General features: G+C 43.4%; 3 protein-coding genes across 9 annotated transcripts in view; 1 reads left to right on the top strand and 2 right to left on the bottom strand.

The window, feature by feature from the left end:
• On the bottom strand, positions 1-14,299 carry TPMT (thiopurine S-methyltransferase). Of its 4 annotated transcripts, XR_012653788.1 has the most exons (12): positions 13,975-14,109; positions 13,391-13,546; positions 12,490-12,582; positions 11,368-11,500; positions 10,834-10,886; positions 6,015-6,089; positions 5,173-5,258; positions 4,103-4,147; positions 3,218-3,303; positions 2,857-2,929; positions 1,936-2,719; positions 1-116 (listed from the first exon to the last, which is right to left on the bottom strand). XR_012653788.1 is itself a non-coding variant. In XM_075052476.1 (10 exons), the coding sequence occupies exons 2-10, from the start codon at positions 13,522-13,524 to the stop codon at positions 2,882-2,884; spliced, it is 753 nt and encodes a 250-aa protein (XP_074908577.1). In that variant the 5' UTR covers positions 13,525-13,546; positions 14,268-14,299. The 4 variants fall into 4 exon arrangements, 2 of the variants coding, with proteins under 2 accessions (XP_074908577.1, XP_074908578.1); XR_012653789.1 differs by lacking the exon at positions 2,857-2,929; XM_075052476.1 differs by lacking the exons at positions 1-116; positions 1,936-2,719; positions 13,975-14,109 and adding an exon at positions 14,268-14,299 and having other exon boundaries at positions 2,882-2,929.
• NHLRC1 (NHL repeat containing E3 ubiquitin protein ligase 1) lies at positions 114-1,762 on the bottom strand. The gene has a single exon (XM_075052470.1). It carries the CDS (start codon positions 1,728-1,730, stop codon positions 573-575), a length of 1,158 nt encoding a protein of 385 aa, XP_074908571.1. The 5' UTR covers positions 1,731-1,762; the 3' UTR covers positions 114-572.
• The window catches only part of KDM1B (lysine demethylase 1B), a 29,257-nt gene continuing 17,016 nt past the window's right edge, over positions 13,790-26,030 (top strand). Inside the window, exons 1-10 of one of the 4 annotated variants that reach the window (XM_075052464.1) lie at positions 13,790-13,826; positions 14,339-14,405; positions 16,999-17,101; positions 17,973-18,097; positions 19,943-20,032; positions 20,829-20,940; positions 21,674-21,790; positions 22,778-22,816; positions 23,929-24,133; positions 25,238-25,422. In XM_075052464.1, the coding sequence (XP_074908565.1) occupies positions 17,012-17,101; positions 17,973-18,097; positions 19,943-20,032; positions 20,829-20,940; positions 21,674-21,790; positions 22,778-22,816; positions 23,929-24,133; positions 25,238-25,422 (963 nt within the window). In that variant the 5' untranslated portion in view covers positions 13,790-13,826; positions 14,339-14,405; positions 16,999-17,011. Of the gene's footprint in view, positions 13,827-14,060; positions 14,144-14,338; positions 14,406-15,355; positions 15,419-16,998; positions 17,102-17,972; positions 18,098-19,942; positions 20,033-20,828; positions 20,941-21,673; positions 21,791-22,777; positions 22,817-23,928; positions 24,134-25,237; positions 25,423-26,030 lie in introns of those variants that run through there. The other 3 variants (XM_075052466.1, XM_075052465.1, XM_075052463.1) reach the window with 3 other exon arrangements.

Genomic DNA, 26,030 nt, shown 5'->3' with positions numbered 1-26,030 from the left:
CATCAGTGGCAGCTCCTCCATCGCAATGATCTTAGCTGGATTCAGGTGACCTTGAACTGAAGCTTCCATTTCTCCTATCATTTCATCAAGCCAGTCTCCCTTCTCATGCCGAAATCCTGGAAACAGAAACTCTGTCACTCTCATGAGTGAATCTGTGCTTAACAAAGAATAATGAAAACTACGCTCTGGGAAATGTAAACAAACGATGCATCACTTTCTCTCCCAGGTGCCAGTTTTTGATTACTCCGTTCCAAGTGTCCTTGTCATTACTTGTCAAAAAGCACCAAAAATGTTTGGCTGTCAAGGTACAGAACAGTTCTAAAATGCCAAATTATTTGTTTGGTTGATTCATTGTTGACTATGGCCTGCAATGGCCAGGTCTTCCCCTGTGGATAGGCAAAAAATTCGATGCAAGCTTTCCAGAAAGCACAGCGCATTGGTCAAAGAGGGCAACTTTGCTTAACGTATAGCCCAGACAATGCTTCCTCCCTACACGCCTACTAACAGCAGAACTTTGCGTGCTTTACGGCCAAAAGCAGCTTGAACCTACAGCAGTAAGCATCTAAACCCATTCAGGTGGAGCTATATATTTTTACTGAATGATCGCCGCTGTCTAAAACGACGAGGGAATCGTTTGCCGTGTAAGTCAGTCCTACAGGATAAGAAAGCCCGTGGCTAATTAGAGGGTTAAAGATGGGAAACTCCTTGGGATTCCCTAAGCATATCACGGCCTGGCTACAGACATCCGTTACTATAACGCGACCCTCTTTGTCAAAGGCCACAGCCGTAGCATATATTCTGGAGGGGAAAACGAGGTTCAGACCGAAGCTATCCACCTGGCCGACGAGATCCATCTCTGCACTGAATATCTTCACTCGGGTGCTGCCGCCGTTCGGTCCCTGAGCTTTCAGGTGCTCTATGACAGCGATAGCACCCGAGGTCTGGCAGACAGCAACCCCCCTTGGGCTGACGAGCTGAGACCGGATCATCCCACACTTCTTTAATCTCCCCGTCTTGAAGTCGGCCGTCAAGCGGTAGAGAGCACCCGCCTCCGAATCCGTCAGGATTACTTCGCCCTCGGGGGTGGCATCCAAGCCCCAGGGCAAACGGAAGCCTTCCCGGACAGCCAGGACCCCCCTTCCCTCAAAATCAAAGGCCTTCACGGAGCGGTCCCCGCCGTCGGTGACCACCACGTGCCCGTCCGACGCGACCGTCACGTCAAGCGGGTACTTGATGTCGTTGCCGGCGTCCCCCCGTTCCCCGAACCGCCACAGGCATCCCCCGCTCGGCCCGAAGACGTGGATCCTCTTCTTGCCGTCGTGTGCCACCGCCAGACGCCCCGACCTCCGGCAAGCCGCCACCCCGGTGGGGTTCACCAACGACCCCCAGCCCCCCAGGGCCAGCCGGAGCCCCAAGCCCGCGGGGAGCGGCCCTTCGGCCCCTCCGCTCCTCCCCAAGGCCGAGGGGACGCCGGCGCCGGCTGGGCCCAGCACCTCCAGCAGCTGCAGCAGCGGCAGGCAGTCGCTGGTCTCGGCGGCGCGGCAGGCCCGCCGGCAGAAAGGACACTCCAGCCCCCGGCTTCCCGACCCGCTGAGGGCCCCGACGCAAGCCTGGCAGAGGACGTGACCGCAGGGCAGGTTCCGAGGCCGCCGTCGCCCTCCGGGCCCGTACCGTTCGAAGCACACCCGGCACTCCAAAAGGCTCAGCTCCGCCTCGTTCTCCGCCGCCATTCCCCGTCGCGCTGAGGCGAACCGGGGGCGGAGCGGTGCTGCCGGGCGGGCGGGTGCTGGCGAACGCCAGCACCCGCCCGCCCGGCAGCACCGCTCCGCCCCCGGTTCGCCTTCCCCGTTAAAACACCCACCAGCCCCTTCTAAAACATCCCCCCCCCGAGCTACCGTCGCCCAGCCAGGGGCCCGTTCTGCCGGGCGTACTCACCGGGTCTTCTCGGAGACACCGCGCGGCCTAAAATGGCTCCTCCGGCATCGCCCTCGCCGGGTTGTCACTGAAAAAAAATTCCTGGACGGAGAGGAAGGAGGTGCTTTCGCCTGGTAGATGCAGTACCGGCCAGAAGTTAAAATATAGGAAAAGAGCTGCTCCCAGCTCGCTACAGCCTTTCTTCTGTCAACCCGCGCCGGTAGCTACAAGCAGTATCGGGAGTTGCGACGGGCTGTGGCTTGGTGGGCTAAAAATCACCAGACCCTCTTGCTGCTCTAGGATTGCAACAGTCTAAAAAGCCCCACGGCTTTTACTCGCCTTCAGGTCTCCGTGAATTGTAATACACTACATTGCGATTGTACCTTTCCAGCGTTTTTTTAAAATAAGCTGTCAGGGGGAGGAGGCCAGGGCAAGAAAGGGTTTTGAGAGCCCCAGATCTTGTAACTGTTAAAAAGTGCAGTAGTGTCCATAAGGGAATGGCAGAAGACCCGCAAAGGAAGGTTTGTGTTGGGATGAACGTGCAGCAGCTCCGCAGGCTTTCTTGGAACCCTCTCCCCCTGCAAGCCCTGCACCGGTTTGCCTCCTGGTAGCTGCGCTCTTGAGGGAGGGAGCAACACACTCACAAGCAACCGCAGGGACCTTTTCTCCCCATACTCTCTTCTTTATTGTCATCCGGTTCGCTTCCCTCTTCTCTTTCCTGCTCGACGGTAGTTCCCCCTTGGTGGCCGCTGCCAAGCGTTCTTGCCCGCTCACCTCCAGCTCGTCACTTGACTTGTAATCATGACTAAGGAGGACGGAGAGAAGCAGCTTGTGCCAGCTTCCCACCTCTCTCACCCAGCTGCCCGGTCTGGCGCAAGGCCAGCGTCGCAGGAAACAGAATTTGAACAGCAGCTGCCATTGCTGCCAGCCGACAAGGCTGACCTGCGCAGCACCAGGCAGACAGCATCTAATGGCAACGGCCAAAAAGAAACAGGAACGTTTCTTCTTCCCAGCTCTGATGATTTGAATTGATACGGAAGAAAAAGACACACTTTAAAAATGCTTGCTTGTGCGTGGAGTTTAAGAAAAGCTATGCACATCTGAAGATAGTGCAGGCAGTTATGAAGGAGAGCTGACTTGGTAAACAAAATGGACAAAAATGTTCCACAGGCATTTTTCTGTACGCTGAAGCTTGCTTTAAGAGTGTCCCATTTTAAAAGGTGAGATAAAAATAAAAGCAAGATGGGAGGTAAGTTATTTTAATTAATTCGAATCAAGCTACAAACTTTAGTATATACAGCACCTCCAGAAAATAATCTAGTCCCCATTGTCTGTGTCTGTCTGAGAAGTCATCAACTTTTTGAAGACACTTAATCTCACAGTGGTTGCCTGAAAAGGAAGAAAGAGTAACAAATTACTGAATGATCAGTCACTGAAAAATGCAAACTGTCAAGAAAGGAAAAAAAAAATAAAAAAAAAAATCTTACCCACAGGTTTCCTCACAGTCCCTAATGCAGTGACACAAATGCACTGGGGAAAACCTACCTGTCTCTTTTGCATTAGGATGCAACTGTCCATGCCAGTGACTCACTGCACACAGACATTGCAGGGATCTCAGAAAGTTGTAAATTTAAAAGAAGTGCAATGTCAAAGCATATTGGGAGGAACTTTTAAAATCAAGTTCCTGCCATAATTCCGAGTTTCATTATTTTGATGGATTTGAGTTGTACGTTTAGCATTTTCTTTGCGTGGCATGTTACTTTTCTTCTTTGGCTACAGAAGTACAGAAGAAACTGTAGAACTGGTATGCAAAGGCCTTGTATTAAAACCAGGGTAGCTGGTGACGAGGTCCAGAGACAGAATGGTCAAATTGGACTAAGACTGCAGCTACAAGATCACTGAGTGCAGTATGAATCCTGGGAGAATGAAAAGATGCCAAGGGGAGGAAAGAGACAGTATCTGTCTCTTGGGTTTTCTTCCTATCTTTTGAAGAGCTGAGAATTTTCCTTGACAGCAAAATCCCTCTGGCTAAATGGTATTTATTTTCCCTGTTACTTTTCCATGACTCCACCCCTTAGATAAGAAGCAAATGACTCTCTATCACTTGTCACAGGGCGAGGCAGAAGCACACAAACATGTTTATGTGTTTTGGAAAAAAATCCAAAGGGTTAGCTGAAATATTACTTACCAAACAAGCTTTTAATTTCAGATTCAGGAACATAAAACGGTGGGCCTGAAAGAAAATGGGTGAAGCTAATCAGAGAGAAGACACGGGAGGGAGACAAACATTTACACTGCAGCAGGAGAGCCAGCCCCATCACTCAGCACCAGGCTGGCAATCGGGCCTCAGTGTGTAGCACCATCTGCAGGAACCAGAAAACACCACGTCCAAGAACTGGTGGCACCTTGGTGGGCCACCAGACAGCTTCAGGTGTTGCTGCTGCATCATCTCCAGGCTGCAGCCAGGGTAGCCACGTTGTCAGAAGTCACAAACATGCCGTGGATGCAACCGCTCTCAGGGCGCTGTGTGAATCTGGCCTACAATCTCTTTATGCTACAATGGCAGAGTTAAAGCTAAAAGCCAAATAATGTGAGAGGGAGAACAAAGAATTAAACTATTGTTGCTTAGCGTAACAAGACCTATTTTTTCAAGGATAATTATGCTGAAGAGCCCAAAAGCAGCAAGAAATCTCCTTCTTTGGAGTGTTAATGATTAACAACAACAACAAAAATCTTTTAAAATACCTCAGACTTCGGTATGTCACAAAAGTCATAGAAGGAAAAAACACTTTATGATTTTACAGAATTTCACCTCTTCCAAGCATAGTCAGACCATGGTAGTGGCTGGGAGAGAGGCACAAGATGGGCAACACGTTGGGTTGCAAGTACTGGGTAAAGAAAGCGAAGCCAATGTTCTTGGGAGTGCTTCAAGCTCCCTAGGCCAGACAGGATGTTACTCTAAGCATTCGCTCTTCCAGCTTCATTGTCATAGCCACACTTCCAGTTTAATTTCATTGTTAATATACCATGTCTGTCCTCCACTTACCCTTAGCATGTCTGAATGCTAGAGAGAAAGCAAATTTAGTCTCAAGCTTGGTCAACATCTAAAATTTTTAACACACAGTTGTATTGGTGTGACCAGCTGACAAAGCTATGCTGATAAAAAACCTGGGGAAGATACTAATGTATCTACCACATCTATATACGATTTGTATTAAAGCGCACAAAATCAAAACATGAACAGTGCAAAGTTCTCACCTTTGTGTTTGTTTGGATCATATGAAACCGTAACGAGGAGATAAGAAGAATTTTTCTCCATTAGGGTGATCATCAAACTGACATAGCTAAAAGGAGAAAGTTATACTTTATTATTTTGGAACCGTACAACCATTTGAGCATAGCATTCAAAATACTCAACAAAAGTGGTAACGTATTTCTTGCAGAGACAACTTGAACTGAACTGCGCAGAAATTAAGCAAAGCTTAGGCTGAATTTCATGAGCATGAAATTCATGCTACACATGAAACACCTCAAAGGTTACTGTTTACTCCTCATAAACTAGCTTTTTTTTTTTTTTTTTTTTTTTGCATATTCATCTCAACACTAACAGACAAAACATAGTATTCATCTGCCACAGTCTAGAATACAGCACACAATACAGTACTGGTCTTTTAAAATTATTGTGAATTCAAGATTATGTATCTAATTAAAAAATCCTGGGGGTAGGGTCAAACTACATTTGGGTTAGCTATAGGCAAGAACGAAAAATTGGAGTAAAGGGAAGTGAGGGAAAAAAGAACAGAGAGGAGAAGCAGATGGGGTGAAAAGGGAATAATAAAATTCAGATGAGACTTGCAGCTCTGCTTCTGCTGGGTTGGAACAAACCACATATTTTCCCACCAAGAGGCAGGGCGGCTTCCTGAAGGAAGCTCACAAATGTAGAGTACAGCACTCTGCGACTGCAGCTGATGCTTGCGGTAGAGAAGAACTTGTGTAGGTTAGTCTTTTAAATGAAAGAGGACTCATCGACAAGTGGCAGGAGGAAAAACGTGTCACTGCATACATGAGAGAAAAGACAATAACAAAACAGATTTACTAACCGTTGTCTGTCGCATGGATTCACAGCTACTAGAGATCCTCTGTCCCAAACCCCATCAAACTTGCCAACTATTGAGCTAAAGGGAGATGAGCAAAAGGCTTAAAAATACTAAAAAGGCACCTTCATCTTTATTCAGATACTTCTGTGAAGTCACAAGGATTCTACAGCTAGCTCTGCAGATTCCCCACTACCTTTTTGTTACAGTCCAGCATTTTCATGATCCAAAACAATATCACCTGGAATCCAAGAAACCTCCCCGGTACATGGGTCCACTGTGATAGCAAAGTAGTGCTGGAACTGCTCAGCATTTCCCCATCATTAGGGGATGCTGAGACAAGGCGGGGAGGAAGGAAAGCAGCTTAAACACATTTGGGCTGCATTAAAACACAGGCTGCAAGTCTGGGTTTTCGGCAATCATACACGGCAGTGACCCTTGAGGCAGCACTAACATGCCCTCAGCACGTCAATAGTTCTTGGCCACCTTCTAAAACCCACACGTGATTTCAAATGCGGGTTAAGGAAAGTGCCTTGTTGCTTTACTATCATTGAACTCGGTACACCCGGTACACCTCAACTCCCAGCTACATGCCCAGGACAGTTAGCTTCAGCTTGCAATTTGTTCAATGTTAGAAAAGCTAAGTTACACTGCCGCTTGCCTCGGTGTAACACTGCCACAGACATGATTTTTGCTCCTGGATATGCTGGCAGATGGCTTCAGTGACATCCCAAAACCTGCAAATGGCCAAGACTATTGGGAAGTGCTTTTGTGGTAAGAGAAGTCAGGGGTGATACTAGAGATGAGGATATGTGAGGGGGAAGGAAGAGCCTTGGTTCTGGTAATTATTAAAACAGGAGTTTAGAGAATAAGGTAGTAGTAACATAAATTGCACAATTTTAAAGAAAGTCTGAAATAAGTTCACTTAGCAAGAAAAATATGGTATGGAATTGTGCAATACCTTTCTGCCTACTGGGAGGGTGTCAGAGTCCAATTGCATCATCTCTTTCTTCACTTCTGTACTGGTTTTGGCTGGGGTAGAGTTGTATTTCTTCACAGTAGCTAGTATGGGGCTATGTTTTGGATTTGTGCTGAAAATAGTGTTGATAACACACTGTTGTTTTCGTTACTGCTGAGCAGTGCTTACACGGTGTCAAGGCCTTTTCTGCTTCTCACACCCTGCAACCAGTGAGGAGGCTGGGGGTGCACAAGGAGTTGGGAGGGGACACAGCTGGCACAGCTGATCCCAGCTGACCAAAGGGATATTCCAAACCATATGACATCATGCTCAGCAATAAAATTGGGTTGGAGGTTGGGGGGGAGGTGGGGGTGGTTGCTGCCTGGGGACTTGCTGGGCATCAGTTGGCTGGTGGTGAGCAATTGTTTTCATTTTCATCACTTGTCTTTCTTGGGGTTTATTTTCCTCTCTCTTTGGTTGTTGTTTTATTTTTTCTTACTTTTTTTTTTAAATTTCTTTTTAATTATTAAGGTGTTTTTATCTCAACCCACAAGTTTCTTTCTCACTTTTACCCTTCTGATTGTTCCCACCATCCCATGGGGGAGGTGGGGGGTGGGGGTGGATGAGCAGCTGTGTGGTGCTTGGTTGCCAGCTGGGGTTAAACCACAATTTCTTCTGCCTGCTCACTGCTCATTTCATTGTAACAGCATGGCTAAGTCTCTGGCATTTAACCTAGAAACTCATCCTGTATTTCCCACTCTACTGTGATGAGACATGATAACACTTCTAAGTCCTGACTTCTTTTAAAGTTTGCCAAGACCAAGCACCTAATTTAAATAACAAGGCTCTTAAATGAAAGGAGATTTCTAAAGAGACAGTTAAATGTGCAATGGGCACAAGGGGGACAAAGCAAAGTCTAGCAGGGCAGGTGACAAACTTGGTCTTCTGAGGCTTGGAGGCTGTTCTCCTCTCTGCATAGCTGAGTCTGCTGCGTGACCTTAGGCAAGCCCCTCAAGTTTTCTGTGCTTGTTTTTTCCTCCCAATTTTAATCTGGTCTAACTGGAATGGTGGCGGTGGCTCCATACAGGCATTTCATGTATTTTACTGCCCACCAATTTCATCAGGGCCTACAGACATTGCAGGCTGCAGGCGGCCTCATGCTGTGGCCTTACCCCAGTCCTGGTCTCCTGGTTGCGCAGACCTCAGGACCTGCTGAGTGTCTGGGTGCTCCCTGCCCGTCTGCACATCCAATTTCCTTCTGAGGAGAACCAAGCCATGAGGAAAATGTCAAAAAAGGTACACAGCTGTCTTTCATCCTGATGTGGAGTCAGGATGAAGCTAAGGTGTTAGGAAGTGCTCCTGTTGGTGTACCTTTCACTGTACCACTACCCAATCTTTTAGCCCTACATTATCTCCTGCTATGTGTTTATATGGCATGTAGCATGAGAGATCACAATCTAAGTACTACTACAACTAATAAAAATTGACGTGTCAAGCAGAAATTCACATATCTGCAGAAATCCCACTGGATTTAAGCAGTAAAGTTTTGAATTTCTATCTCTGCACATGTTTAGTAGTTTCAGTTAATGCAACTGTATTTTTTTTTAAAAGTCTTACAGCCGTAACTGTATTAGGAGGTACAATGGTTGTATAATGTAACTGTTTTACATATGTCCCAGAGTTCCCACAAAGAGCAGTAATTCCTGTTACTCTTTAACTAGCAAGAGTCTTTGAAATATCTCATTCTGACAAAGGTCAGGAGTACATTTGAGTTCTCCTCTAATGACTGCTAGGCTAATGGAGATCAAAAGGATTTGTTAGCAGGCCAGCCTCAGCAAGAGAGAAATAAGTTTAATTTCCATAATTACTGGGTAATTAATCAAATTGTCTGTACATAGAAACTAGAAGAGTGTGTGCATTTTTCTAGTCACAGGTATCTGCTGACTGCTGTAGGCAATGCAGTTCACACTTTCACAATTACTGCACCAGTACAGAACCATGCATCCAGAACATGTATCTGCCAATTTATTTTGTGGATGACAAACTAGGTACTGGACCCAGTAATATGCACTGAAAATGTCATTATTTACCTATTTTGGGTTTATTTTATAGTATTATTCTACCATGTTATGACAGAAGTTACAGGTTTCACCATGCTACTTGCTACACAACTTAGAGCAGAATTTTTAAAAAATTGCTGACAAGAAGCTTAAGCAATCCCTGGGCAACTTGTCAACTCACAGCAAGAAGGATTTATAGGGATCTACACAGCAAGTAGCTACACTGCAGGGGCAAGGCGGGGAAGAAACCAGGCAGTATCTACAAAGTCACGTTCATATACAGCCCATCTGTTCCAAGGCACTCACGCTGCAGGACTAGTTATATATACACTATTCAAACTAACCAGAGTCAGCTGCACCAGCAGAAGTCTTCACAACGGTCTATTGTCTAAAAGACTTAGACTCTAGTAATGAATATTCTTTTTTTTCCAGTTTATGCAGATGAAAAAAAAAAAAAAGGATCATATAGTAAACACCTCATTCTGGTGTCCTTAGCTATTGCATCTGTATATGTAGTAGCTCTGAAAAGCCCATCCAAGTAAAGATTAAGACTTGCCCTCCTGCTTCTTACTGAACAGCCGTGGAACAAATTCTTGTTCCTGATAGTTGTTTCTAAGAAAAGCAAACACACACACAAAGCTTCACGAAAACCTTATGATCTAGGGAAAATCATGTCTGAGTAAGAACTGCAACAGGAGGGAACTACAGTGCAGGACTCTGGGCACCTTCAGCTTCCTACAAGACACAAAACCAGAAACACCACCACTTTCTTGCTCCAGCTACCTCGGCACCAGTGTAGGCATGAGGACATTTTAGGACAGATTTAAATATGCCTGTTGCCAACACCACTAGGAAAATTCTGAGGACAAATAAATATACCAGATGCATTACTGTCCAAGACAGAGTCTTCTATGCTAGAGGCTGGAGAGAGCGCTAAGTCTTCCTGTAGTCTCTGAACAACTTGGTAATTTTCAAAATTCCCCTACCAGCTGATACTGAGCAGAACGTCAGGTGCAAAGCCACCACAAAATATGAGAAGCAACGCTTGAGGCCACAGAGCACACTGGGTTGAAACATTTTTCAGGAGTCAATAGAGCAGACTGTATTGAAGTATTTTGCATTTTCTGTTGTGTCTTTTAACTAAGAAATAAGGACATTTTAGCACTAAAAATCCTTCAGAAGACATTAGTAAGTCAAGCCATGCTTGTCAAGACACTTGCAGAGTCAGTGTTTGACAACATATTATGTGGTCACATACACTGGAGTGATGTAATGTACTTTAAGTCCATCCAGAAAAGTATGTTATGTAAAGCATGGTACACATATAATCAATGGGTACAGCTTACCTATGCCTATGTTAATCGATAGTTTGGGGAAAAAAATATATTTAGTACTTAGTTAAATGAAAAGCTGACTAAGACAACACTTCTGGGTATATTCTCTTTACTTTTACTGAGCTACTCTGAGTAAGGGATTATGCTAGGGTTTGGCTTGGTAGAAGCCATCAATAATGTTACTTTGTTTTTACTGTAAAAGCAAACATGTTTTTCTATAACTTTCACAGGATGGCTTAGAACAAGAAGCTAATTTAAAGATACTTAGTTGGCATCTTTATCTAATGGTCAACAACACAGTTTTTGCTGGAGATTGGTTATTCACATTTCTCAGACAAGTTAATAAGAGTTTTCTTGGGAGGACCTGTTCCAAATCTTTATGGCTGATTCAAATAAAATAATATGACAGTATTATGACAGAATTAATACATGTTTGATTATAGAGAATTGTAAAACACACTGTGTATTCCTACCTGGACAAATCATAAATACTGCAGCAGTACAGAGAAATGTTCCCAGAGGCACTCTACAGTAAAAAGCAAAGGAAACAACATTCATCAGCAAACTATCTTTAAATATGCTCTTGTAAGTGTATATTTATACTTTATACCCTAAAATATAGACATATACTATTTTTAAATATACACTTAGGTATAACAGGGAAAAACTGTGAGAAACATTTTTAGTTTTAATTTACTGAGGTACCTCTCCTGATCCCCTCCAGAGAGGTTCTGATCTATCAAGGCATGCAACTGTCCATTTTTAAAATACATTGACTTTACATTCAGGTGCTTCAATATCATAAGAAAAGAAGGCCAAAGTAATAAGCTCAAAAGAAGAATTTCAGTCCAAAATTACAACTCAGAGCTTCCTTTCAGACCTCTTCAGGAGAGGTGAACCATTACCAGTAAGACAGAGGCATAAAAGCAGAATGACTCGTTTGCTCAGTTATTACCTGCATTGCATGATTAACCACACCAGAACATCTGACAACGCAGTAAACATACCCGCAACTTTTTTGCTCCTGAGATCTCCGGGACTGGCTCCTCGCAATAAGGCAGACTGTGTTCTGCAAAAAATTCCTTCAGCGCTTGCTCACTGACTTCCACACCAACCACGCTGTGTCCCATATCCGCCAGCCTGCACACAGCAGAGAGAGGTCCCAAGTTCACGCGAGGCTCACAGGTTGGGCCGTTACCGAATGTGTATCTCCCATGCAGCATTTATTCATTAGGGAAACCCTGGTTTTATGACGCACTGGTACATCTAATCCTGACTTTCTGGAGCATCCACATTTTATTGAACACCTCCCCTCCATGATCTGAGCTTAAATTAGCACCATTCAGCATACAGTTGACAAGGACTTACAGGCTTTATTTGGATTCAATGGATTATTCATTTATTTCTAGGAACTTGATGAAAACAAAGGTGATTACACTGAGTAACTGTCCATTTTGGTTTACAGAAGTATGAGGCACGCTGTCCACCCAGCTGCCCCTGCGGCTCGGCAGTTAGCAGGCAGCAGGGTGCAGTAACCTCTTCGCTGCTGCAGCTCAGCGCAGGAAGCAGTTACCATGATAAAACCTGGTAACTGGGACTAACTCGGTTCCTGGAGGATGCAGTTCAGTCAGGGTTTTTTGGGTGGTGTCCCCTGCCTCCAAGAAAAACCACTGGCTTGGACAGCCCCTAATTATAAATACAACCCACCCAAAAAAAGTAAAAGTAAAATAACAAATGTAAAAAAGAGGAAGTTGTGTTTAGCCCAAATCATTTAAGTTCCCAGTGTGACAGGCCACACGATCCCTTGAAAATGTGCTCTGGCGCAACCAACCTCATTGTGGGCACTTTAAGCTGGCATTGCCACCACAAATTCAGTATTCCCCAAGCTGAACTCGGGACAGTCAGGAGGACTTTCAGGTTCGTCCTTATCCATCCCATTTATGCTACTATACACAATGCCAGCAACCGACACCAAACTTCCTCCTCCCTTCAGCCTCCAGTGACGCTGCTTTCCTACCAGCGGAGATGCGGCATGTTTCCATTGGCCCGTGTAAGGTTGGGAATTCCCCCTCTCCCTCCCTCCCTCCCCACATCAAATAAGATTTTTGCTCTTATAATCTCTACTTTACCATTTCATCTCTACTGCTTTACCACAAAGTGGGAAAAATACCCTCAGTCCACTCCTGCCATTTAAAAGAACATCCAGATACTTCTGGAAGAGCCTGCAGATGAAGAACAGACATGTTTTACTTAACACTGCAAGTATTTGTGCCGGCACACTAAAAGCCACGTGCTACACACTATGCCAGGTAGCACACAAACTCCATGACGGAACATAGGTTCTTAGTTCAACCTGCTTCACAGCATTAGAACTAAAAACATAAAATAAAAACATTCACCTTCCATTTACTTAGCAAGAAAATAAATTTAATTTCTGTTAGAAACAAACACATTTCTGTTTGTTCTGTTTTCTCTTTGTCTTTTCAAGTAAACAAACCAACCAACCCACTTCTAAGAAGGCCACAGCAGACAGCTTAAACAGAACGATTATTAAACTTCTGTACCAATCAAATCACTTCTACTCATCTTAAATGTAAGTTTTCTTGGTTGAAAGACTTCATAATCAGGTTTGGTCTCTTAGGTCTCTGTTTTCCGGTGCACAATAATTGCTCCAATGCTGTCGGCATTATTTTTTCAGGCCTCAGTTTCATAACTTATGAGCAGCAAGGCAGAGCTTCTGTATCAGAAAATTTAAGATTTTTAGCCAAGCTATCCAGGCTTGACAGTTTAAAACCTGATTCAACAGTAAAAGTTCTAAGTTCACTTCAATGCTTTCTTTTCTCTGCCTTTCTTTGACAAATGTAGGTCACAAAAATACGTATATTTATTTTAGTTTCAAGCTGTGCCTGTGTAAAATAATTTTCCTTTTGTAAATGCTCCATTTTCTATCAAGAGTTTTTTGAATGAGTCAAGTCATTCATCTCACGGTGTTTCTTTAAGCAGCTAAGGCAGAAGAGTGAAGTCACGTACGGATGCCCTTGTTCCTTGTGAAACCCGATGTTACCCGTTTCCCATTTTTGCAGCCATTCCTCCTCGGTCACCACTCTGTCTTTCTGTGACCCAATATCAGAGCCTTCCAGCACCCCATCTGCCGAGCGCTCCATCGTCCCCACGGAATGCTAGGAGCTGTGGAAAAAAAAACAAAAGAGAGAAAAAATCCCCCCCCACCCGATGAGTAGTTTGGAACCGGCTCTTGCTTCCTAGAACGGCCTAAAAATTCAGCGCAGTTTAGGAGATTGTTAATTTGGCGGCTGCTGAAGGCGACCGAGCCTACTCTTTGCTGTCGGCTAGGCTTCTCCCCCCGGAGGGAAGCCGCCTCTAAACGCGCCCCGTTCCGCACCCAGCTGGAAGCCACCCCCGGGGGGGGGGGGGGGGAAACGGGAAACCGGGGCCGGGCACGGAGCAGGTAGATACCGACGCTTCTCTCTCTCCCCCACGCGAAACCCGTGGGCAAACCGGGGTGTGGGGGGCGAGAAGCGGCTGGTGGCGAAGGGGACCCGTAAGGAGCCGTCGGGTGCCCGGCACCTCTCTGCCGCCCCCCGCCCGGCGGGTACCTGCGCGGCGGCGGCGGGTCCGGCGGGGGCTGCGGGGCCGGGGCGGCTCCTCCCCGCCCTCCCCCTCGCTACGCACCGCGGAGAGCGGAAGCGGCGGCAGGAGGAGGCGGGCTGAGGGTGCACGGCACCGGGGAGGAGGAGGAGGAGGATGGCGGTGGGGATGGCGGCGGTGAGTGACCCCCTTCCCTCAGCTGCAGCGCCCACCGGGGGTGGTGGGGGTGGTGGTGGGGGGGGGCGTCTGCTCCCTCCTCCCCGGGCGGCGGGGCAGGTGCGAGCGCTGCCCCCGTCCTCACCTCCCCGCTTCTCCCTTCCTTCCCTCTCCCTTCTCCTCCCTTTTCTCTTCCCCCCCCCCCCCCCCCCGCAGCTCTAGCAGGAGGCGGCGCGGACACGCGTGAATGTGGTCTCCGGCCCCCGAGTGACCCGGCCCCGAGGTGAGTGCCAGGCGCCTCCGCCCCGGGGGAACCTCCCTCCGGTGACATCCCCTTCGGGGGGACACACACACACACACACACGACACAGTCTTCCCCCGGGGAACCCCCCCCCCAAAGCTCCGGGGACCCCACTGCCGGCCGCCAGCTGTCACGGCCGCGGCGCTGCCGAGCGCCGGCCCGGGGCCGGGGTGGGGGGGGGGGGCGGCTGTCAGCCTGGGCCGGCTGGGGGCGGGGGGGGGCGAGTTTTAAAGCTGGGAGCACTTCGTGGTCCCACCTCCCCTTGTTTGTCAGGCTGCGATCGTTTCCTTCTTTCTCTCTGTCGGTGTGTGCGTGTGGTTTCTTTCTTTTTTTTTTTTTATTTTTTATTCTCTCTCCCCCCCCGCCCAAGACAAACTTGCTGTCAACTGCACAGGTAAACCCCACAAAGCTTTCCCGTGTAGGCCACGCGTTACAGGCGGATGAAATGTTATAGAAGGTGACAGTGTGTTAGGCATCTCTCCCCCCTTTTAAAGGGCTTGTTTTCTCAGCCAGTAAGATAATGTTTATAGGATGCGGAGTCATATAAAGCTTAGTAAAGTAAGTGATGTTTGCTTGTTCTTTAAAAATTTGTGGGGTTTTGGGAGGGTGTTGCTTGTTTGGGGAGGGGAAGTGGGGACAAAGTGGCATACAACTGAAAGCAATGGCCTTGCTTACAGTTACATGCATAAGCCGATCTATTTTTCTTTCTCTTTCTCCCCTCCTCCCCCTCCCGTAGTGCTTACAGCAAAAATGTTTATGATTCTGTATGCCTGGCCTCTGCCTTTCAAAACAGGAGGCCTCTCTGAATCTTAAATATTTTCACCAACCTTCTCAGTGAATGATAACGGCCGCCTTTTATTTTCTAACCCCGTACACGCAATGGAACAGATGTGTGTCCTTTTACCTTCACGGATAAAGGGCCTTGCAGCAGCAGCAGACTGTGATCACCTGGTAGTCACCAAAATGAGTCGCCCGGTGCCTTGCTCACCACCAAGGTAGTTCGTAGCCTCCACTTGTAAGGGCAACGCTACAATGATTATCTGGCGTCAGAAGTTAAGGGGATAGAAAGAGATACTGTTGTGTCGCTGATCCAGAAGGAAAGCTCCTGGGGAAAAAAGCCCCCGTTTCCTGGGGGGTTACACAGTAGTTAGGGAAATGTCATGTAAACGAAACTGGTTGGTTTTCATTTCTCTACTCTGCAACCTTATCCACCCCCATGCAGTGGTAAGTTATGGTGGAGTCATGCTTTTGTTTTTTAGGTAATAAAGACTGACTTAATTATTTTTTTCCTCTCTCTAATTAGTTATAATTGGGGGGGGGTGCATACGAAAAAGAAAGTTATTTTTTGTATTGGGTTGTCTGAACTAGTTTTTCACTTACGTGGATATCATGTGACTTCCCTTCCCCTCCCAAATCAATTTCTTCTATCTTTAGAGGAGAATAAAGCACCAGTTTACTTGATTTGCATCAGCTTCATTTGAACTTTGTAAAAATGTCCATTCTCTCTTCCTATTACCTTTACTTTTAGCAGAATTCCTGAAAGAAGCTACTGCTACCATGTCCCACTGTCAGCTTGAACAAGGAAGATGCAGCTTGGAACAGAGATAATTGAGAAGTCTCAAATATTAAAAAAAAAAAAAATTACAAACTGATCCCTACTACAACAGGATAACATTCATGATGCAGTGCTGTTGTATAAGGGTTTTATTTCCACTTCCTTTCTGTGTGTGGTGGAACACGTTTAGATTTAATTCTTCCTCTAGGCTCTCTTTATTTGTGTTTTACTCCCTGTGAAAAGAATGCCTTTGATAATAACATTTTAAATATGCTTTCATATTTCTGTGGCATACTTTCTCACACTCCATGCTTTCCAGCTTACATGATAAACTGTGGTCTTTTCCATGTTCCCACCGATGTAGTCAAGGACAGCTATAGAGCTCTGTCATGGCATAAACCTTTTCTTCTCTCCTGTAGTACGCTTAACAACAAAGTCTGTAATATTCTGATCACCTATAATTGCAGTGCAGCTGCAGTTTAGACTTTAAATTCTGATGTACTTTCATAGGAGGTTGTGCAAGTCTTGGAACAGGTTGTTCACCTGGTATTAAACATCTCTTCAGTACGCTGCTTGGAAAGGTGCTTTATAGTGCAAATCTCTTGCTACCAATAAATCAGTAGTTAGCAGGACGAGCGTTACTCAGAGTGGTATTTCAATGGTTGCATTATGAGCTGATATCTGTTAACTTTGCCAAGCCAAATTCCAGTCCAGGTCTTCACGTAATGCAAATCAGATTATTGAAATCCAGGGTATGCTGATCTGGAACAGCCTGTCAAGATGTACTCAAGGATCTAATCTTAACTCCGAACTTAGTTTAAAATAGTAGTATTGTTCCTTTCCCGTAATGCCTCATTCTCTCATTTCCTCCTGAATTGATAGTCAAGCTAAACAGATTCTTACCTCGGTAACTGACAAAAGCAGTATTATGAGTGGCTGTACTGCCCAGGTGATTAGACAGCTCTACAAAGTCAAGCAATTTAATTTTTTTCCTTAACTACTGCCTACCTTTTTTTGCAGATCCAATAATACAATGTCAACTGGAAGGGTACGAACGAAAAAAAAGGCATGTTCTTCAGACCAGTCTCCAGACAACCTTCCTCTGAGGAGTTCTGGAAGACAGGTATTTATAATAATTTAAAAACACTGGGTTTGTACTCTGGTGTTTTTTATTTTCTGTTGACATTTATAAAGAAAGCGGGCTTCATTGTTGGTAAGTTAGGACTTAAGAGTATTTAGCCAGAGAGAGGGAGATTTAGTTAATTCCATGAATAAGTAGGCAAAGTGTCTCATTTGTGAACAATGTTCAGAAAAGATAAATGCTCAATATAACCTGTAAATACTTGATGTGTTAAAAATACAATCACAGATTTCTGTACAGCCAGACAAAGATGTCTGCCCATCCAGACAAAGCTGTCTGCCCATCCAGACAGAGGCCTAAACCAACATAATACACAGTACCTTTGAGGCTCAGAAGAGATATTTGGTATACAGCTTTGTATCTGGAGTCCAAAAAAAGCCCCAACCCTATCCTAATATTTTATTTGAGATGCAGATAAGGTTGCCACTAATTAGTATCAGTAAGTATGTGAAGAAGAGAATTTCTTTTTCTGAAGGAGAAATAGAATGAATGCATGAAGCTTGACTCATTAGCATGTGATGGAGCTTAAAATATGATTTAAACTGAAAGCTTTGCTTATAGTTTCTTCAATGGCATCAGTTAGACTAAGGCAAGACATTTTTAGCTTTAAATGATATTTCCAGCCTTACTGTTGGTTTTGGTTTTTTTTTTTTTTTTTTTTTTTTTTTTAGAAAAACTGACCTACTTTGACAGCTGTTTCATGCTGCAGCTATTTCACAATGGGTACAAAAATCTTCATTAGTACCATTTTAACCATCTGATGCTACCCACAAGCTGCAAAACTGTTTGAATGTCATTTTGTAGAAGATGCATTTGTGTCATTTCTGGTCAGATTTCAGCTATTCTTTATTAGGTGAAGAAGAAAGCAGCTGAAGCAGCAGATGATGATGATGAAGCATCAGAGAAGAAATATAGAAAATGTGAAAAAGCTGGATGCACTGCAACATGTCCGGTTTGCTTTGCCAGTGCAGCTGAAAGGTTTGTTTCTTTTTATTTGCATTTTCCATGGACTTCTCTAAACTTGCAGTTGAAGTTTAGGATCCTAACTATATTCTGCAAAATCCCTTCATTTCTAAATGTAGAGGGAGAATCAAAAGGTACTAATACGAGTCTTAAGATGCCAGGAAAGTGTCACAAGTTATTCCTGTTGTGAATAACTTTCTACTGTGCAAGTTGCTAATTCAGGTATAGAATATCTTTAGAATACGCTTATTTATGTTATTAATGGTGTCTTCTGGAACATGCCTTGCTTCTGTGAAACTGAGAGCATATTAGTGTAATACGAGGAAGCTAAACTTGCTTTCAAGATAGAAAATGAAACCGTCATTTACTGCAGAAAGTCTTCATCACTGTTTTGTTGGCACGCTTTGCAGTCCGAGGTGAGATTCTGACCTTGAAATTTTAGGTCTTGGGAGACAGTTGTACTTATTTGAACTCTTTGTTCTCAGCTTTCTGTGTACTGGCACAAGTCCTTTTGCATTCTGACCCTGGCAGTACCGAATGCATGATACTGGCCAGGTGTATCTATAATAAGCAACACATTAGACCTCATTATGCAGCAGGCAGACTGTAATTATATAGCATGCCTACCTCCCTGGTTAACTGAGACAAACTTCCCTTGTTTTATTTTTTTTTCCAATGATATAAAATAATTCAGTGCTTCATTTAGTTACCTGTGTGGATTGTTCTTTGGTGGCAGGAGGTCAATGTGTTCTGGAAGTTGCCATAGGAAAACCAGGTGTTTTGGCAGTTGCGTAAGAGACTTGTAGGGGAAATGAGCACCTGAGAGATCAGCATTGGTGATGCTATGTTTTTTATTTAGGAAACAATAGATACTGCTTAGTCATCTTTTCGAATTGTTATTTTAGTATTTTGATTTCCACCCCTCCCACCCCCCAAGTACATACTTTCAACATTATTTGTTTAGGATGAGATCATTTCATGGCTAGCTATTTCAGTTAGTAGCTTAGGTTACTGCTTTTCTCTCATGCTTTTTACCTCATGCATTTATCTTGAACCATTTCATTGAGTTTAATGAGAGATTTCTAAGTGAAGAGCAGTTGCTTTGATGAATATAATCTTTGCTAATGGATATTTCTTTCTGAGAGTAATAAAGAATAAATATCCAGAATGTGTAACTGCTTCCTCAAGGTTTTCTCTCGTTGGGTTAAAATCGCAGCCAACTCGGTCATGTGAAAAAAATAGGCAACATCTGTTTTGTGTTCAGATTTGCCTTTATAGTTTTGTCAGTTGTTCTGGGGACGAGATGTTGTAATGATTTATGAATCAACTGATCACACATACAAGAAAAATACTGATTTAAATGATCCCTCCCACCCTTGCACTAATATCAGAACAAAATGGAACAAAGTAAAAGGAACTGTAAGTTCCTATGGAGAGGGACTTTGCCTTCTTATACATTTGCAGAACGCTTAGTGGGTCACAGCACATATTGTAAGAGCAAATCTATTTCATGTTCAGGAAACGTCCGCTTAAAGGGTACTAAAGACAGGCTCAGTTGACCATTGTTAGTGGGAGGTTGCTGGAAGCCAGACCAACTATAAAACGGCACATTGTGTGCATTTTGCCTCCTTTGCATCTGGTGTTGCTTAGTTTGGAAACTGGAAATGTTTGAGACAATTGAAATGATCTTATTGTTATTTGTATGACTGTAATGCCTTGTGCAAGTCAGCCTTCGTGAATGTAACATAAAGCCCTGGCTTGTCCTGAATGTTTTGTTCATGTTCTAGAATGTGCTACTGTCAATAGAAAGATTTTTTCTAAATGTATCTTAAAACTATTTCCATGTCTCCTGCATTACAGATGTGCTAAAAATGGGTATACGTCTAGATGGTATCATCTTTCCTGTGGGGAACACTTCTGCAATGAATGTTTTGACCACTATTACCGAAGGTAGATTTGCCAGTCAAGGTTGTGCTTTTTCAGTGCTTATTAAAATTTGGCAGACGTTACAACTGTTGAAACATCATGCACATAAACATAACACAAAGACTTGTCCTCTGTGCTTGCTTTGTTCAAAGCGAGGCTTAGATATTGGTGCCAAAACTGCAGGTGTTGTATGGACTAATCATCAGCCTAAACACAGCAGTGTGAACAAAACTGGTTACTTCAGGCAGGCTGGTTTGTGTGTACAGTTATTCTGAAGCTTTTGTCTTTTTTAAAACAACAACAGAGAATTTTAAATGAGAACAGTTTTAAGTAAATCCATTTTCCTCTATAAAGCAAATTCACTTTACAATGTGAGTTCAGGAGACCTTGCCTCTCTGTAACATTGAATCAGTGAGCAGATTTAACTCTTGCGGTTTAGTGACTCTGAAGACTCTGGTCAGGCTCACAGAGTGCTTTCAGCTCCAAGCTCCTTCCCGTTTCAGTGAGAGCTGAATCCAGCCAGCTCTACTAAGACTTCTGGGTGCTTATGTGCTCAGCAATACCTGTGACTCAGTCCAGGCCTTAGCTACTGGGAAGTGTGCTCATGATCAAGAGGACATAGCAGTCAGGATGCAATTTATTGTTATCGTAATAACCATGACGTTCTCCTTTTTTAATAGGAAAAATACAGTACTCTCTACAGCCTTATTTCTCTGTCCTTGTATAAAATGTTTAATTTTAGAATAACTGCTGTTGCTTGAAATGAACTAGATATTCAATTTTCTGACTGCTTGCTGTTTTCTTTTCTCTCTCTTCTTAGCCATAAAGATGGTTATGAGAAATATACTGCCTGGAAAAGGATTTGGACAAGTAATGGTAAAAGTGAGCCCAGTCCAAAAGCCTTCATGGCTGATCAACAGCTTCCTTACTGGGTAAGATGGAGAGTGATTTATTTAATAGGGTATATTTCAATGTGATATTTTGATGTGAGTTTCTGGTATTATACGTTTAAGAAGCAGGTCAGCTAAGTTTTTTTTGGGGGGTTCTCGTATTAGAGGACTGTGGAAAATCTCAAGATAATAATTCTGATCAGCTTCTCCATTGTTGGAGACCTTCTCCACGCCCCACAAAGAACAACCTTCTGTTGCTTTTCAGTGAAGTAGCAGCTAAGATGTGTGATGTTCAGGTAGAACAAGACTTGGCAGGGAAAAGGCAGCATGCAAGGGAAAGGCAGGGAAAAGGCAAGAATGAGTGTGAAAGACTTCCAAAACAGATTTTGTATTTCCCTGGTAAAGAGAGCAAAAGAAGAGAGACTGGAATGGAAGGAAGTTTATTGTTAGTGGTGGTGGTTTTGTTTTGTTGTTCGTTTTGAAGTGGTGAACAATATGTTTTTGCAGTAATGCTTGCAAAACCCACTAAGACCATAGTAACGGGGTGTTGAATTGATTTTGAAGTTAGATTCTATGGACAAATTCAGTCTTAGAGGAGATGGGCACAGGGTTTCTGTATACCAAATGTCTGAGGATTACATGAGAATGAATTTAACTATTATATTTGACAAGTTCCGCACATCTCCCTGCTTTCTAATTGGTTAGTTATGCTTCATTAATCTTATCTGTAATCACACAGCAACAAGTAAAAACATGTTTGTTTTTTGACTTGTAGGTGCAGTGCACAAAGCCAGACTGTGGTAAGTGGCGTCAGCTGACAAAGGAAATCCAGCTGACACCACAAATAGCTAAAACTTACAGATGTGGTATGAAACTGAACAATTCCACCAAGGTAACACAGAAGAGTTTTGCTCATATTGAAACTAACAACAACTTGGTATTTCTTGTTTGCAGACATTAATTTCTTCTTGTTTGCTGCTTAATGTTTCTAATGTCAAAATGATTGTCTGATGGCCTGGAGAGCTGCACAGTGGCAGGCCTACATGCTGTTTGGACTTCTTGTTTCCTGACTGGAAACATCAATACAGAAGTATCTGGAACGTCTTTGCCCAGCCAATTGTGAAATCCTTCATTCTGAAGCTATGGAAAGGTTATCAGCATGTACAAAATAGACATACACCAAAATGTTTTTTGGTTTTGTTCGGCCATACTTCGTTATTGAGGAAAGCATCTGAAAAGCTCAGTGAGCTTTTATTAATTTCTAGCAAGTCTGTCATGGGGCTTTACAGCAAAACTTTCAGCTTTGGCATGAAGATAACTCCTGAAATTTGGAAGAGTCCTTATACTGCCATAGAATCTATATAGTTAAAAACATAACATGAAAATACTGACCATATGAAAATCAGAAGGGTCAGCATTTAATCTTGAAACTTTGTGATGAAGATACTCTTAAAATACACGAGAAACTTTCTTTTATAGTGGACTGGAAGAGTCTTTCTGGAAAATGTGGGATATTTCCAGAATTTTTCTGCAAAATTCCATTGTTTTTTTTCTTAATTTGTTTGTTTCAGTGTTCCACTCCACTTCTTGGAATAGAGTGTATATTTGAATATCTGATCAGCGGAAACTAACTTAACAAATGAGAAACATTTTCTGGGGTGTTTTTACTTTATGGTGTGTTGTGGTTTTTAACTATGCATTTCTCTGCTATTTATTTTTACTAACATAATTGTCTCTGCTACAGAAGGCTAACACTAACACATTTTTGGCTTGTTTTTTAAGTTTAAAGAGCTATGCCATAGACAAATTACTTTGTATTATATTCAATTTTTGTTGTACAGCTTAAGAATAGCTCTGATACCATTCACTTTTCTTTCAGACTGAGGGCTCAGACCAGTGTTCCATGCCTGAGGACTTGGTGAGTAGTGGCTGTTCCTCCTCATTTGTCCTAGAATATGAAAGCAGTCTTAAAGCACAGCATATTTATTTTCTTTTCTTGGTCCTTTGGCCAATTATGGCGGTATTTATGCGTTTTGCTCAGGAAACTCAGATGCTATTTGCAACAGAGCCTAAGGCCTTCTACTTTTTCATCTTTTTCCTCTTTTCCCTCTTTTGCCTTACCATACCAAGTAGCTTTCAGGTGGTTCATGGTGTCTTTGAGTTGTGGCCTGTGATTCAAGGTTTACTCCTAATTCTTATTTTTGATCAGGCAAAACAGCATTCAGTTGCCAGCTTTCAAATAGAATTCCCCATCCTAAAATTTCCCTGTCTTTCAGGTGGTTTCTATCTTTAGTCAAGCTAGTCTCCTCTTTCTGAAGACTGCAAGAGAACATCAAAACATGTTTTCTCTCTCCTCTCCCTTGTAATACAGAACTAGACTTGATGTATGTTGGTGTTTCAATGGGTTTATGATCGTGTAACCCTGCATTTCAGATTTAGTATGATCTGATGTTCAATAAGCCAATGTTGACAAGTGTACCTGAGGTACCTCTGTCCCAGGAAACATGTTCAAGCTTATTGTTGACTTTTGTAGAAGCTTTGTGGTTTTGTTTCCTTAATGCATGTTTGATTTGTAAAATAAGGCTGAATCACCAGTGTTTGAGGGTCTTAGAAGGTCTTTGATGGGGACAGCAGAATCTAAATTAAATCGATCAGTTAGTGTAGACTTTTCTAAGTTCAGATTTCTGGATGCATAAATGACTGTAAATGTTTTATAAAGGGCCTGATAAGGCATAGGTGTGTTGTCATGGCACGTTTCATCTGTTTGCTTTCCACATGGGTGTGGAGTTTGTGAAGTTTCAGCTCCATTTCTGAGGAAGAGATGAATGCTACAGGTTTTCTGTGTCAGGCTGAGGTAGGGGAAAGAGGGAGAGAAAATGTCTTTATGACTTGCAATTCTGAGATTGGTACTTCTAGTGCTTTTTGGTCTCAGTTTTGGAGGGAGGGGGGGAATTGGTTCATTTTCCAACGTTTTCAAAGTACTGACGTGTTCTCTTCTCCCCTCTTTCCTTCACTTCTCCGCTTGGCCAGAGAGTGGCTGAAGTTTCAGACCATTGGTGGTACTCCATGCTCATACTCCCTCCTTTGCTGAAAGACAGTGTGGCAGCTCCCTTTCTAGCTGCATATTATCCAGACTGCGTGGGCATGAGTCCATCCTGTACCAGCACTAATCGGTTACCTGGTGAATCCAACCTTGTGAAGTTAGAGCACTTAAAGAGCGTGCCTAATTTGACTGGTAAGGGCCATCTGCAGGGCTCTGTTGCTTAAATAGGTGTGATAAATTTTGTCTTACGAGTTTATAAGGCACATAATGCTCCTGATTCAGAAATACCGGTTCTGTTCTCAGCACTAATACACATTCTCTGTGTGACTGCCTCTGTACTTCTTTGATGCAATTTACTCATTTGTAAGATAAAGGTAATATGTTTTGTATGGCATTTTTTTAGGGAGTAAGCACAGACTGCATAGGCTTTTTGTTTACCACCTGTCATTTGTTTATAGAAATGGGAAATTAACATGCAGGTACTGAAAGATTGCGTTTTTGAGGAAATGAAGTTTCATCAGAACAAAACATGATTCTGCTAGTTTCAATACTGTGGATCTCTGGGGCTTTGGAGAAAAGGATTTGATTTCTTAAGGCACTCAGATTCTGTTTAGATTAATTTTTTTGCTAATGACAGCTCTGATGCTGACAGCCTGGGAGTGTGCATCTGCAGAATAGGTCAGGTATGGAGAAAGGTAATTCAGGATTCCCATACTCATCTCAGAGAGAACTCTTTGAGAAAAGTTCAGCTTCTGTGTTGTCTTAGCAGGCTTTGCTCTCCTTAGGTGCTGAAAATAAATCTGTTCATCTATTCAACAGATGTTTATCTGCTTAACAAATGGAAAACTTCATTACACAGAGCTACCAATACTGCACGTGGAAGATGATTACTTTTAGTTACTACCCACTCCGGGCAGTATTGGGAGTTGAAGATGAAAGGGGTTCAGAGTACTGCATGAGCCTGTACAGTGATGCTAGACCTTAGACTTGAGTTTAGATCCTGTTCCTTGTTGGACTCATTGTGGCATCTGAGGGCACATACTGTTTCTCTGACAAACTTAAGCTCTGATAGGTCCAAGATGTACCCGTCAGGTAGCAGGACAGTAATTAATATTGCACAGCCTAGAGAGTAGGAGAGGGGAGAGCAACAAAACTGAAATCATTCTGAAGGTGGCTAGAGGCTGGAAAGCTTCGTTACTTGTTTATCTGTGTGAGGTCAATGGATCGTCTTAGAGGGAAAAGGACGTGATGAAGATGTGATGGAATATGACTAGTTCTTGGTGTGTCTTTATTCAGTTGCAGGCATGAACAAGTATTTCCAGCCTTTTTACCAGCCCAATGAATGTGGGAAAGCACTTTGCGTGAGGCCAGATGTCATGGAACTGGATGAACTCTATGAGTTCCCAGAATATTCACGAGACCCTACCATGTACTTGGCTTTGAGAAACCTGATTTTGGCTCTGTGGTATACAAACTGCAAGGTAAGAGATGCTAATAGTTAATTTGTTTATTTACAAATAAGAGCTACTTTTTGGGGATGTGGATTCTCTTCTTAAGTATTGGACTCTTAGACATCTCCTTATGCACCAGGAAAATTGCTCCCAACCTTTTGAAAATCAATTCTAAGTTTGGCTGGTTTTTTTTGTTTTTTGTTGGGGGTGGGGGGGTCTTGAGTTTTAATGCCTAGGAGCTTCTTTCGCAGTAAAATACAAAAGTTTTAAAAGTATTAAAACTCTACTGAGTCTCCCCAGCTATTAACTTCTAAAGTGATGCTTGAACATTTCTAAACAGTGTTTGTGGGTGCTTTATGATATTTTTTTTTCATATGACTGTTGGACAGGGAAGTGATTTTCTTTTTACTTATGCTAACTCTATGGCACTGCCTTCAGTGGAATTGCTGGAATTTCACATACTGGAAGCTTTCAGATACTGATATCTGTATTTATGTGAAGGTTTTGGATATTAATCTATTTTTTATTTGGAATGCCATTTTGGAATGGATTTTACTGGAATGTCATTGTGAGCATTGCCACCAGGTAGATTCATTTTGCAATCAGGGATGCATTTCAATACCATTCCTGTACTAATG

This window comes from Buteo buteo, chromosome 20 (assembly GCF_964188355.1).
Source record: "Buteo buteo chromosome 20, bButBut1.hap1.1, whole genome shotgun sequence".
NCBI classification, from domain to species: domain Eukaryota; kingdom Metazoa; phylum Chordata; class Aves; order Accipitriformes; family Accipitridae; genus Buteo; species Buteo buteo.
The sequence above is the reverse complement of the archived record's forward strand: the minus strand, read 5'-3'. Positions and strand labels throughout refer to the sequence as shown.

Coding starts and splice junctions, on each gene's coding strand:
- NHLRC1 (XM_075052470.1), bottom strand. CDS start 1,730: ATGGCGGCGGAGAACGAGGCGGAGCTGAGCCTTTTGGAGTGCCGGGTG.
- TPMT (XM_075052476.1), bottom strand. CDS start 13,524: ATGGAGCGCTCGGCAGATGGGGTGCTGGAAGGCTCTGATATTGGGTCA. Junction 4,148..5,172: donor TGATCCAAACAAACACAAAG/GTGAGAACTTTG, acceptor ATTTTCTTTCAG/GCCCACCGTTTTATGTTCCT. Junction 3,304..4,102: donor TGAAATTAAAAGCTTGTTTG/GTAAGTAATATT, acceptor CTTCCTTTTCAG/GCAACCACTGTGAGATTAAG.